At 35.6% G+C, this 14,187-nt stretch overlaps 1 protein-coding gene across 4 annotated transcripts in view; it reads right to left on the bottom strand.

The window, feature by feature from the left end:
- PTPRK (protein tyrosine phosphatase receptor type K) overlaps positions 1 to 14,187 on the bottom strand; it is a 543,822-nt gene that overhangs the window by 20,468 nt on the left and 509,167 nt on the right. For 2 of the 4 annotated variants that reach the window (XM_058676779.1, XM_058676746.1), the window contains exons 15-18: positions 11,786 to 11,946; positions 5,067 to 5,251; positions 2,911 to 2,998; positions 1,896 to 1,972 (exon numbers count right to left, since the gene is read on the bottom strand). In XM_058676779.1, coding sequence (XP_058532762.1) covers positions 1,896 to 1,972; positions 2,911 to 2,998; positions 5,067 to 5,251; positions 11,786 to 11,946 — 511 coding nt within the window. The other 2 variants (XM_058676903.1, XM_058676844.1) reach the window with 2 other exon arrangements.

Below are 14,187 nucleotides of genomic sequence, written 5' to 3'. Positions count from 1 at the left end.
GATAATGAAATTAATCCAGAATTTGGTGTGGGAAATTTAATACACATGCAAATGTAGCTGAACTCAGATCTTCAAACTAAAATCTAATGCAGTGAGCACTACACTGCTCAAAATCGGAAGATTTTTGTTTTTTAATATACCAACCTAATGCAATGTTATATGAACATCCCCCCCAAGCTTTAAAGGATATCATCTCCTATTCCTTCTGACAAATGTACCAATATCAATAGGTGTCTTTTTAGTAAAATAAACTAATGGAACAGGAAAAACTATAATACTGTGTAGCAACCAGTCGAAATGCTTGGAGTCTTAACAGAATGATTGGATGATGTCTCCTTTAGAACACAGTCCTAAAGCAAACATGAGGTGCTATTACAACAAGGTCCCAGGGATTCTACCTTGGCAGAGAAATAAGGTATAGCAAAACGGGCAAGAACAATGAAAAAAAATCTATCACGGAGCTGATTTTTCTAACTATACAGATTAGATCATTAGCTTACTTTTCATGACATGCCGGCTCATTTTAAATACTGAATGAGTATATGATCAAGATAATTCCAACATCCTTAAATTATCCTTAGCAAAATATATTTCTTCAAATAATTATAATTCACAAAAAAGCATAACATTTGAGCTCAATCAATGTGATTAAACGTGATAAGAATTATTTTCTACTTATCGCAATTAGAAAAAGTTGGGACCGAAGTTTTACATTTCTAATGTGTATAAGAGTATCATAGACTGCAATTTGGTATTTCTACGTGTAATTATGTATTTTTGAAATTCATTACTTTCAGCACACCTACATTTTAGTTGTGCAAAGGTATCTGAAGCGTAATGAGTGCTACCTGTATACACATCATGTTAAATATACTCCATGCATTGATTCGTTTACTTTTCACCTCAAAGTGCTGGGGTTGCATATTATTAGTATTACCCCACTGTAAAAACTCAGGGAACTGAGCCACAGAGAAAGAGAAGCGACATTTCTGAGAAGTCCAATATGATTTTGAACCAGCTACCAAGACTCAACAGCCTATCCCCATATACATAATGTAAGACAATATTTGTTATTTGATAATTACTTTTCTTCAAATTATTAATTTGTAACTAGATACGTATGTAACCATAAAATTTAACAGTGGAATATACGACCAAAGCAAACTTTTTCACTTATGCAACTTGATATATATGTGTGGTGTGTATTTTAAAATTTCAATTTACAAATTATTTTGCCTGAGTTAATTTATCACCTCATAATCCAATCCCACATACTACAAAATGGTCATATATTCATTTTTGAATGTCAGAGATGAAATGTAAAAAGTAAAATTTCATAAAACTACTACACATCATACTATCCAGCATCTCACATATGTTGTGGGAAGGGTAAGAAGAAAAAAAGCCAGAAACAGAAATCATCAACAAATAAAACTTGAGGACATAATACACTGTTGAAGCTAAAAACGCTCCCAAATTTCTAGACAAGAAAAGGGAAGGAGGTCAAATACATTTTTACACGTATAAAAAAAACTACAGAAAATGAACATAGATCTACTGTATGGAGCTAGTTAGGTGAAGCATGCAGAGATTACGAGTAGTAAGCATTAGTAGTTACTGAAATTAAGAATATTTATCGTAAGTGTTTATAATAGGGTGCTGTTATTTACATATAGTGGTACTTACATCCCTGTACAGCCAAATCTACAGCCCAAACCAAAGTCAGGTGTGAAAGAAAGCACAACAGCGTCAGTAAGAAGTAGGACGTAGAACAAGGAAAAGTGTACAGTTTGTTCTTAATTTTACAAAGGTAGTCATCACTGTATACGTAATAAGCAAAAATGTTTACTTTCATAAGTCAATAAGTAAATCTACTGAAAAATAAAAATACTTACATCTATATAGTTGGCATTAATGTAATCTGAAGAAGGATCATCCTCGACAGGTTGCAAAATTACTCTGGAGTGATCATCTAAAATTTTATAACAATAGTTATAGTCTTTAAATTCCATGTCTATTGTGAGACAACGTCATGGGCAGAGGCTTAATTCAGTGAAGTCAATTCTCTAGCATGGTACACGACTATCGTATCAGTCCTCTGGCTAAACAAAGCCCTTCAATGAGTTCATTAAGTTATTAGACTCTGATGCTTCAAGCGTCTCGCATCTTCACAGTTTGGAAGTTTGGGGCAACATGACCTACTCTGTCAAATCATTTCAGTCACTGACTTGAACAAAGAGTTGAACTTGCTAACTTCTACTTTTGATTTCTATATTTGATTTCAAATGGGTAGGGTCCTTTTCTTGTTTGTGTTATAGTTAATGGGCCACAGAACCAAAGAGTGAGCTTTGCAATGCACTTTGACAACTAACATGTAGAATCCAGCTTACATCTTCATGTGGTGAGACACTTTAAACTGATTTAAATTGAGAAGAGAGTGGTCGAAATAAATTAACAGCTAGTTCCAAGTTAACTATCTGTTACTTTCTTCATTCCTCCTTTGGTTTCATAAAATGACTTGATCCCACATAAATATCTTAAAAGTTGACCACAAGCAATTCCCAAATGATATAAATACACCAAGTAAGGCATACAAGTTTGCAGTAAGGTAATTCATCCTTGAGTGTTTAATGAGGTGATATTCTTAGCCGCTAACAACACCCCATGCATTTATAAACAAACATGAATACCAACAGTAGGTTATCTCCAGTGGGAAAGAGCCTGAGTCAATAAAATTAACGATGATGACAATTTCATTATCACTGCTAATAGCCAATGCTGTTTTAATATTAACCAGATCACTGTATAAACAGATATCCTATGTTCTGGGATTATCTGACATTGTAAAAGCCACTGTTTATCTTTGCACACACAAGACTTATATTCACCAAGAATTGTAAGGGAACTTACATGCAATAATGTTTCCATATCGGTTTTTTGCTCTATTTTGATCTTTTTTAGCAACATCCCACGATGCTGACTGTCCTTCAAAGAAACTCTAAGGAAAAGAAGAAATAACATACTGAATTTAAGTCATTTGAAACAGGTTTATCATTTCTGGAAATTAAAATAGTAAAAGCCACATTCTCAGCAGAATTCCAATCGTGATAAACAAGTTTTTCTCTCAACCTCAGAGTGGGTTTGTTGGACTCACACTTCCTCATTTGGACTGGATTAAATTCAATTAAGGCAAAAAATTTTAGACAAAAAAAAAAAAACACTGAAAGTCCTTCAAATTTCACATCATTATAATTGTTTGATATTGAAGCCTAAAAATGATCATTGTTTTCAAAATGTGATGAACAGGGCCAGGCGGCGTGGCCTAGCGGCTCAAGTCCTCGCCTTGAAAGCCCCGGGATCCCATATGGGCGCCAGTTCTAATCCCGGCAGCTCCACTTCCCATCCAGCTCCCTGCTTGTGGCCTGGGAAAGCAGTCGAGGACGGCCCAAAGCTTTGGGACCCTGCACCCGCGTGGGAGACCCGGAAGAGGTTCCTGGTTCCCGGCTTCGGATTGGCGCGTACCGGCCCGTTGCGGCTCACTTGGGGAGTGAAACATCGGATGGAAGATCTTCCTCTCTGTCTCTCCTACTCTCTGTATATCCGGCTTTCCAATAATAATAATAATAAAATCTTTAAAAAATGTGATGAATAATAATGCATTAAAATTTGCAAAAATTAATTTTGATGAGTGCATTTCCAATTTGTAACAGAAAAAAATACTGTGCTTCCTTCCATAATCTTCATTAAATCACATGTGATACATATATCACATTTCAGTTTCTTTGAAGATAATGAAAACGACTGACTCCACAAGGGATCATGCTGAAATGGAAAAGAATCACCTGCTCTATCAGTCTGGGAACAGATGAACTTGTTGGTTGATTTAACTGCCATATGTAGCAGTGGATACAGATTTGCTTTTGCAGAAAGACTTGAACTTGACTCAAAGCAGGAAGTGGGGTCTTCAAAGCACCAATAGCTTTTTAAGTGAGGTACACAGAAATACCCACGAAATGAACAAGAACGAACCAGCAGCAAACTAATTCTGGGCACTCATTTTGTGACTGCAACGTGGTTATTTCTACGACATACCTAAAACCAACCTTCACTATTCAGAGATAATTTTTTTCCTTCAGGAGTTAATGTATAAAAGTAATCTGTTGGTACAAGGTGGAGTTTAAAAGATTTTTTTCACAAAACTGGATATATGATGTTTTGAAATGAAGTACAGATTGGATTCTTTCACTTTTCATGCATATGAGCTGTGGTGTGTGAATGGGTCTCAAACAGGCTGCTTTCTTTCCTTGTGGCAGCCTGACACTGTTTTGTAATTGCAGGGAGGCAATGGAACTTATTCCTACCACCCTTTTCCTCCTAAACCCCACCCTGAGCCTGCCTATGTTTCTGGAATGTTCAATTTAAATAAGTGTTTTTGTAAGACAAAATTTTTGGTTATAGTTAGCAGGGAAAATGAGGTTGAAAGAATTTCCCACATCCTTTTTTTTTTTTTTTTTTTTTTTTGCCTTTTCAACGTTATTTACAGGGTGCTCTGCTTTTTTTTCCTGCCACCTTCAATAATCCATAAAATTAAACTGAACTGGGGAATTAGGGTTAGGGTTCAACAATCCATAAAACTAAATTGAAGGTGGCACTTAGAGCACAGAGTTGTCTCCTCCTCAATCAGAGGGTCAGCAAGCAATGAGGCCAAAACATAACTGTGCCTGAAGTCGTATAAATGCTGGAATTTAGACCTTAAGTGCCACACCACTTGATTTTTGAATGACGAAACATAAGCTCTCATAAAATGTGTTTTAATTACATTGTAGAATACATCAAGAAAACCAACATTAAAATGTCTCCTAAAGAATCAGACCCAAGTCTGTGCCCAAGAGGAGCAGTCCCTTCTTTCAGGTCTCTCTCTCCTCCCCACAGCCTCAGTTTCGGCCCCTGGATTAGGCTGCTTGTGGAGCCCTGCTCTCCTTGTTAAGCTAAAGGGAGGTGAAAATGGTCTGTTCCACTGAGCATCAGGATAACAATCATATTGAATTTAGTATTAAAACCTTCACCTCATATTCCTCTTTGAACCCATAGCTGTCTGATGTCTTCATCAGATTAATGTGCTGCAGCAGGTCGGCTACCCTGATGGCTGGGTGCAACTGTCCCGTCTGGTAAGGGGATTCTGTCCCCTCACAGAGGTAGCGAGGTACGTCCAGAAGGCGGCTGGATTCTGCCGTAGCACTGTGGTTTTCATCTGGCATTTTTTTTTTTCAGATCCAAGAAGATTAAAAAAAGACAAAGTTATCTTGTTTAATATACATTCATTCAAATGAGATATCAGCCCTTAAGATCTTGCTGATGACAGGAGAAAGGGAAAGAAATGTCAGAAAGTAGAGGCCAACGGCAGCATCTCTACACAGACGTAGCTTTAGCATCTGACTGCAGCTCAACATTTGAGGCTGCAGGATATTGTGTGTGTATCAGCAAGACCACAGATGCTGAGGTGTAGGGAGACAGCTGATTCATTTTAAAAAAGCACCAGTAGGAGATTGAGCTGAGTTCTTAGTTTTCTTAAATCTGCAATCATAGCCTTCTAAAGGGGGGAGCTGAAGGATGAAGGTGTCAATAGCAGCACTGTTTTCATTATCCATTAAGGTGGACAAAACTCTTTCCATTCCTATCCCAACCTCCCTCAGAAACCCCTTCTAGGCAACCCATCCTTTGACCATCTCTCCCTTGTAGACTCTCTGTGGCTTCTTAAAACAACACACTCCAGACTGGGAAACGTGCATATACTCAGAATCACCCAAACCCTACATAGTTTACTTGCTAGGCCACAGGTGGACTTACGTTCAATCTGTGCCCTGCGAGTTCACTCTTACTGTTGTGGTTTTGTTGCTAACATTTTGATTCTACTGGCCACTGTGTGAGAGACACAAAGGTGTGCTTGTGGAGCAAAATGCAAGTGTCTTCTTTGGAATTCTTCCCTCATCCAGGCTGAGCACACAGCTCCTGTTTGACGTTCCCATGGATTTCTGTCCTATAGATTGCTTCACTAACCCTTCATGTTCATCATTGATCTGTCTATTGTCCTCACTAGGCCTCTGAGGGCTACAGTGTATAGGCAGCCATGTTTTTCTTTTTATTCCAAGCATCTGGTGCATGACAGTCATTCAATAAATATTCCAATGAATGAATGAGCCAAAATCAACTGAATCCCTCACCACCCACGTTTTAAGCATAAGTTGCATCCCGATTGTGTTATCATCTTAGAATGAAGAGAAGCTTAATTGTCTTTCTCTCACAAGAAGAAAAGGACAAGCACCTTTTGCCTATGAAGAATAAACAGGATTTTAATGACCGAAGTACTAATCATTACAATGAGAAGCATGCTTGTATTTATCACATTTAAACTTACCACTTTAAAAAATAAAAACAAATGTTTCTATGGGTGTTACTTTGAAAAGCGTTATACTGCAATATTCATTAACAGAAGAGAACGTACACTCTTAGGGGAACTTTTGCTTTTAATGATAATGCATACTGTAGAGAACGATATTTAACAGTTAAACATAGTTCAAGTACTGGTACATTTGCCTGTGCTATCAACAACTCTACAAATAGGATATGGCAAAAAATGAATTGTTGTCCCCATGATAAACATTTTTTCTTCCTGGAGAAGGAAAAAAAAAACAAAACCCTACAATCAGTTCTGTGTGCCTCTGCAATGTAGCGTGATCGCATTTATCATCGCCCCCTCTTAATAAAATGAATGCATTTTTTGTTTGTTTTGGATTCATTCCTAAAAAAATACCACATGGAATCAAAGAAAATCCTTGGTGGTCTTTGCTGTGACTTAACCACTTGCGCAAATTAACACCTTTTGTTCGGATTTTGCCCACCCCTCTATGTACAAACATGCTAAATAAACATTATTGAAGACTTTCCTCCTTTTACTATGAGACTACTCCCAACTCATGTGTCTTTCCTGAAGAATTACAGTTACAGAGTAGTATAAAGCATATATACATAGCCCTCGAAAAATTAATTCAGCAGCAACTGTTTTGGGCACTATTACAGAATGAATATACAGCTGGAGAGGAGGAGTTGAGAGAACAGATAAAGACTTGAGGGAAAATGTAATCACTTAAACTGGTAAATAAGGTAGCTGTGGTGCTACAGAACAGCCCCATGGCTTACACTGCACCTGCTGCAGTATATTTACAACAATACGAACTTCAGTGAGAAACACAGAATTCACTCACACTCCAAATCTTACACATGATTATGCTGCAATACTGAAACAGCAGCTTTTGTTCTGCATTAAGCTTTAATACAGTAGAACAAGGAGCAGTACCTTCTTTAAAATAATCACATATGAATTATTAATTCAAATACATTTTCACCTCATTAAACTACCTAATAATATGACTACTAGTGAGGGTACATATACTGATCATTATCCTTATTACACGTTTAAGAACAACAACTTCAAATCCATCCTTGATTAAAGGGTTTTCTAGAGTTCATTGCAATACACTTACCAGTTATAGGGACTTAAACCCAATGAAGCAGTAAAACACACACACACACAAAAACACAAAAATATGAATCAATATGAAAAGATTCTAAGCTGCTTTAGGTCAACAAGTAGATATCAATATAAAGCAATATTTGAGGTGATTTCAAAAGTTGCCTTATAAATACAAAATCAATTGAATACAAAACTACTGTATACACCATGATTTTAAGAATGATGTGAAACACAACACACAATTTCTAGATCTAATATGATTAGTGACAGATTTAGCTTGTAAAGAATGTCAATATTGTGCTTCTTTTTTAAATAAGGAGTTTAACTTTCAAAATGAAATAAAATGCATAATGAATGCCTATGTGGGTAATTTCACATCTCTTTTGTGTTAACTCTAACCTTTCTCAACAGAAATGTCTATTTTCATGGGGAGAATTACTACAGTAACTGTTTAAATGTTATAGTTCTTAAAACTCACAGGAATCATCTCATCTTTCTCACGAAAGCCATGGCAGAAATTACACCATTTTAAAATATTAGGAGCCAAACATTCCTTTTTTTTTTTTAACTGAGTTCTTAGTGGAAATCCACAGGAGGACTGCAAGCTTGGTATGATACTTAGAAAAAAAACCACCATAATAAAAATTGAACATTTAAGGAAATGAATTTCTCTCAATGAGTTTTTTATTGATTTTATCAAAGTCCATTTTGGGATTGGATGCACAGTATTGCGGTGCTCAACAGATGTTTCCAGAGGTATTTGGTTCCTCTCCAGTGATCGCCTGTGATGGTTCCTCCTCGTGTGGTCAGCCACCCAATTCAGCAAAATGCCCCAGTTCACTGTCTTGCCCCAATTTGTGAAGAACAAAGGGGAGGGAAAGGCAATCAGGGAAGGAGAACTTCTATTTGCAGTTTATTCTAGAATGTTCACTTCTTATATCTGTTACAAATTTTTATAATTTTAAATAATTGCCTTTCTATATAAGATATATTTCTAGTTAACTAAATTAAATATATTGATTCAAAAATTTTTTTAAAAAATGAAACAAAATTTAAAATATATGAATAACACTCAATGCCTAAGATGTAGGTGAAAGCTAATTTTTTGTAGGAAATATTAACTATAAAGAGCAAATGTGGCATTTGGGAATTTTTAAGGTACATGTAAAACACATAGGTATAAAACTTATTTGAAACTTGTAAATACATATGCAAATACATATGCAAGCTGCTCATGAATCACTAGTGTACAGTTAGTAAAAAATAGGGTACAACTTTAAGTAAAATCTATTCCTCTCTGAAAAATGTAACTAGACAAACATGATGACCTTTTCACCAGAAGGAATTCCAGCAGTTTTACATTGTAGACAAGAACACTGCAAAAAGTTCCTGGAAAAAATATAATTGAAAGATCAGCTTACTTGGATCAAAAAATCTGTGGAAAGTGTTTTCATAACATGCACTTTCCATGAACTTTTTGAGGACCCTTCACAAGTGATCAACAGAGTAGCTTGCTCTAAATTTCTTGAATGGCAACACTACACATGCAAAGTGCCTAAAATCACAGACTAGCAAAGTTGGCTCTATTTATAAATTCTTTTTAAAGAAAATTTAAAGCAAATTGTACACAGCACTAGTGTTGATTTATACATGTGTTCTTTTGTGCTACAAAATTAGGAGGCTTTGGATAATTGAATTCCTGTCACACAGACACTGCCTATTCAGGCAGTACTTTCCACTGAGGTCTGTGCATTACAGTTTACTATACTAACTTAGGTGTGCTTTACATTGTTGTATATTAGGGGGCCATGCTAATTGAAAATCCACTAATCCATTAGATCCAATCGGGCTGAAGAGTTGCTCTCTTTGATAAGTCTATGGCTGTCATTTTCAAAACTAAGTTGCTTCCTGCACTATAAATAATTATGATAAAGAAAAAGATAGCCCATGCAAGGAAGCATGATCCATGCAGAAAAAAAAATAAGATGATAAAGATTTAGGGCCTCACCTAACACAGCAGTCGGCACAAGTGGATCATTGGGCACTGTAGGAAAACAAAGCTCATGAAGTAATACGTTGTTCTAAAGCTGTATTTTCTTCTTTAAAATAAATTTATGCTTTCGGGAGGAAGACAATGATTAAACCTGCTCTGATCACTGTATTCTAAGAGGTACAAGTTCTTTCTTCCAGCTTAGGTTATCCCAAAATGTAGAGAAATGTCTATCTTGAATTAGACCTCAGTACTCTGTTCAATTTAAAAAGATAAAAATTGAAGTTGACAGAGACATAACACACCTGCATGTTTAGAAAAACCTACTTTCGAGAATCGATAGAATTTTGTGTTCTCCATCCTCTTGATGTCATCAAGGAATAAAATATATAGATCAGAAACAAACTACTTAGATTAAATCTAAGCCCCAGAATGATTCGCACTACACTTTCAATTACAAAGTACATGCATATATAACCAAAAATGATGGCCTGTATTTAGAGCTAATAATTGCTGAAAAATTTCATCAAGCTAAGCAATTCAAAAAAAAGCTTCCTTTTGAAAATACATAAGCCATATGAACTATACTTTTCTTTCAACTTTAACATTATGGATATTTGTAAACAAACAGGACATAATAGTCCTGTTCATTTCTCTTCCTGTACCCATTTTAATTAAATGGTGGTAAGCATACCACTGCAAACTGCATGTCTATCTAAAAAGCCACAGATAATACTGATTTGTCTATCTCAAGAACCAATTTTGCTTTAGGATTTGAATATAAAGGTAATTTAACTTAATTAAATGAAAATAAACACAAGAAATCTAGAACAAAACATGAAATTATTAGGAAGTTTGAAGACAAATAATACTGCTCTCCCTGGATTATGGTTTAAACAACTTGGCATTAAGAAAAAATTGAGTGAATATTTTTTATTTTAAGATACATTTTTGTTATTTGAAAGGCAGAGTTACAGAATTACAGAGAGAGTTAGAGGGGTCTTCTATCAACTGGTTCACTCCCCAGACAGCCACAATGACTACGGCTGGGCCAGGTTGAAGCCAGGAGTAGGAGCTTCTTCCACATAGATGCTACTTGGTCCCAAGCACTAGGGCTGTCCTCCACTGTTTCCTGGGTGTGTTACCAGGGAGCTGATATGGGAGATGGAGCAGTGTGGACTCAAACTGGTACCCAATGAGATGGCAGAACTGCAGGAAGCAGCTTAATCAGCTATGTCACAGAAGCTACTTCAGTGGAACTACTTTAAAAACAGTTTTTTTTTTTTTACAAATTCAGGATCAAGCTGCATGACACTGCCTTGGCAACTGCATTCTACTGTTTCCTGTGGAGACTGTTTTTGGTGAGACTTGCTAACAGGTAAGTAAAACTGTGTTAAATTTCAAATCATTCCTACTTTCCTTCCTTAATAATCCTTTTTAATTCTCTGCTTAAATGTTCTTCAGCTGTGTTTATTTCCAGAGAAACAATATAAAAACAGGGAGAAAAATTACTAGATTTATTTAAAAATTTATTTATTAAATGTATTTATATGCCAAATATATATTGATATATTGATATAAAATTATATAAATTCATATTATATATAAACATATATGAAAAGATTTGTTCATTTTTAAAATAGCCATTGGAAATACAAATCATAAAATCCTCATGGATCAGCATTTTTTATTCTTAGTTTGATGGGTATGTGGATTTCATTCCTTGCAAATCGTGATAATCAAGTATGGTTTTACACTTCACATTAGCCAATTGTTGCACAAAGACTGAATTCATTTTAGTAAATTTTATAGTATGGAATTTATCCAGGACTCTTTAGTAAGCCATTTTAATGAAATGATTTCATCTAAAACACTATATCTAAAACACACTAAAAGAATTACTGTTGCCTCTTTTCCCAACATTAACCTTAGTTTACATACAGGAAGAAAGTAAATGGTAAGATAATAAATTTTGAGATGAATTTATATAGGCAAATACATTACCTTAAAGCAATGATAAATGATATGTTCTGAGTGGTTTATGCTTGGAATGTCACTATGAAACAGCAAATAAACTCTTATTTTTAAAGCTAAATCCAGAGGTAAGTCTGAATGTAAGTCATCCCATTATATTCATTTTTTTCTCTGTTTCTTCCCTAAACCTAATTTTCTCTCATTAAGTAATGTGTAGGTAGTTACACAGAATCCAAAGGTAACTTAATATGTGTCAGCATCACTTATTAAAATGTTAATGAAATACTTACATCTGGGGCTAAAATTATGCTGGTCCATGAAGGTGATGGAAAGAGGATCTTCTGCATGGAGGGTGCTCTGATCTGCGTAACTTCGATCCATTGCATTCACCATGTGAGTCATCTCCTGCCGGGTGTTCCCCATAGCATCTTTGCGTTTTTTAGCAAGTTTGCTGCCAAGGCAAATACAAGGGACCTTAGGCTGGAACCTGAAGGAGAACTGACACCAGCAACGAGTAATTCTAGTAAGCTTGTGGTTGAAACCTTAAGAGCTTATCATAATTCCAGCAATTAAACTTGACATCCAAATATGTTTATTGGTTATGATGAAACTATTTTATTTGTCACCTTGATATGCCCATATTCAACCTGTCAACCCAAACTTGTCTGATGGTTACCTATATTTTATTTGGCCAAAATAAAATCACAAGCATATAGCTATGTTTCATTCAAAGCATAAATAAGTACTTCTTAACTAGAGTAGTTCAAGGAAACTTTAAGATACATTTTGGTCTTTCTCCTGGGTGATTAATCCTCTTGATGAACTTTTAGATGTTCTTGGGAACAACTTATTTTTTTCCAGTTGGTTTTACTGAAGCAGCCCAAAGGAAACAAACAGATTAGTTTCATTCTTTATTCTCTTTACTATTAATTAACAAAAAATGCAACATGTGTGGTACTAAAATACCTAGCAACACTTTTATATATGAAGTTAATCAAACTCTAAAGTAGTCTGATGGAGTCCATCTTGGGTAGCTGAAACTCAAACACATTAATGTATATATGGAACTAACTATAAAACGTGGAACAGGAGTTGTATCAATTGTATGCAAAGCTATAATGCAAAAGTGTCATCGGTTTGGAGTTTGAATGTTTAAATCCTAAAAATGTGATTCAGAATCCAACAGCAGAGTATCTGTACTACAGCAATGCCTTCAATGTATATCAGGGCAAATGATTTAGCAATTACTGGATTTTTCTGAATTTTGAATGGATGTAATACTGATTATTGTATTTTACATATTAAAGTACTTTGTAAATGTTACACAAGGGGAAGGCAAGTGAAAGTAAGCAAAATATTTGATTAATTAACAAAACAATTTACATATGATACAAAAATCCCTGAAAGACTATATTAGGAAAAGATGGTACCAAGTTTATAGCTACACTTTAAGTTGCAATGTAATTCCTATTTGGTTGTTTTAAGAACACCGTCTGTCAACTATATGGACATAAGGTACTGTATTTTCTGCTGGTTCTTATTGGTGTCTGTATCAGTTAGGGTGAATGTACCTCAAATAATATATAAGCTCATTTTATAGGTTGAGTTTATGTACAAAGATTTTTTTCCTTTACAAAATCATACTAGAAATTTGAGAGCTGCTCCCGTGTGAATTTTTTTCCTCTAATAATTACAGTACTTGTCTTTAGTGAGTGTATATCCAACATACACAACATATTGACACAACAGATCTGATAAGTAAGTTAGTCATAAACAAAGATTTGAAGATGGGTCCATTTTATTATAGAAATAACAATTATGACAATCACAGTATTAGTGACAAAGGCACAAGAACTACCATCACTACCAACACCACCATCACTACTGTGACAATAATACCATCACCACCACCACCACTATCACTACTGTGACAATAATACCATCACCACCACCACTATCACTACTGTGACAATAATACCATCACCACCACCACCACTATCACTACTGTGACAATAATACCATCACCACCATCACTATCACTACTGTGACAATAATACCATCACCACCATCACCACTATCACTACTGTGACAATAATACCATCACCACCATCACTATCACTACTGTGACAATAATACCATCACCACCATCACCACTATCACTACTGTGACAATAATACCATCACCACCATCACTATCACTACTGTGACAATAATACCATCACCACCATCACCACTATCACTACTGTGACAATAATACCATCACCACCATCACTATCACTACTGTGACAATAATACCATCACCACCATCACTACTATCACTACTGTGGCAATAATACCATCACCACCATCACTATCACTACTGTGACAATAATACCATCACCACCACCACCACTATCACTACTGTGACAATAATACCATCACCACCACCACCACTATCACTACTGTAACAATAATACCATCACCACCACCACCACTATCACTACTGTGACAATAATACCATCACCACCACCACCATCACTACTGTGACAATAATACCATCACCACCATCACTATCACTACTGTGACAATAATACCATCACAACCATCACTACTAAGAATAATTACTCCACACCTAGAATGAGCCATCATCACACTTTCCTAGGCATTGAGAAAAGGCCACATATAAATGTTCAGATTGCCTGTCAGTGACCACA

Source organism: Ochotona princeps, chromosome 1, assembly GCF_030435755.1.
Source record: "Ochotona princeps isolate mOchPri1 chromosome 1, mOchPri1.hap1, whole genome shotgun sequence".
Taxonomy (NCBI): domain Eukaryota; kingdom Metazoa; phylum Chordata; class Mammalia; order Lagomorpha; family Ochotonidae; genus Ochotona; species Ochotona princeps.
The sequence above is the reverse complement of the archived record's forward strand: the minus strand, read 5'-3'. Positions and strand labels throughout refer to the sequence as shown.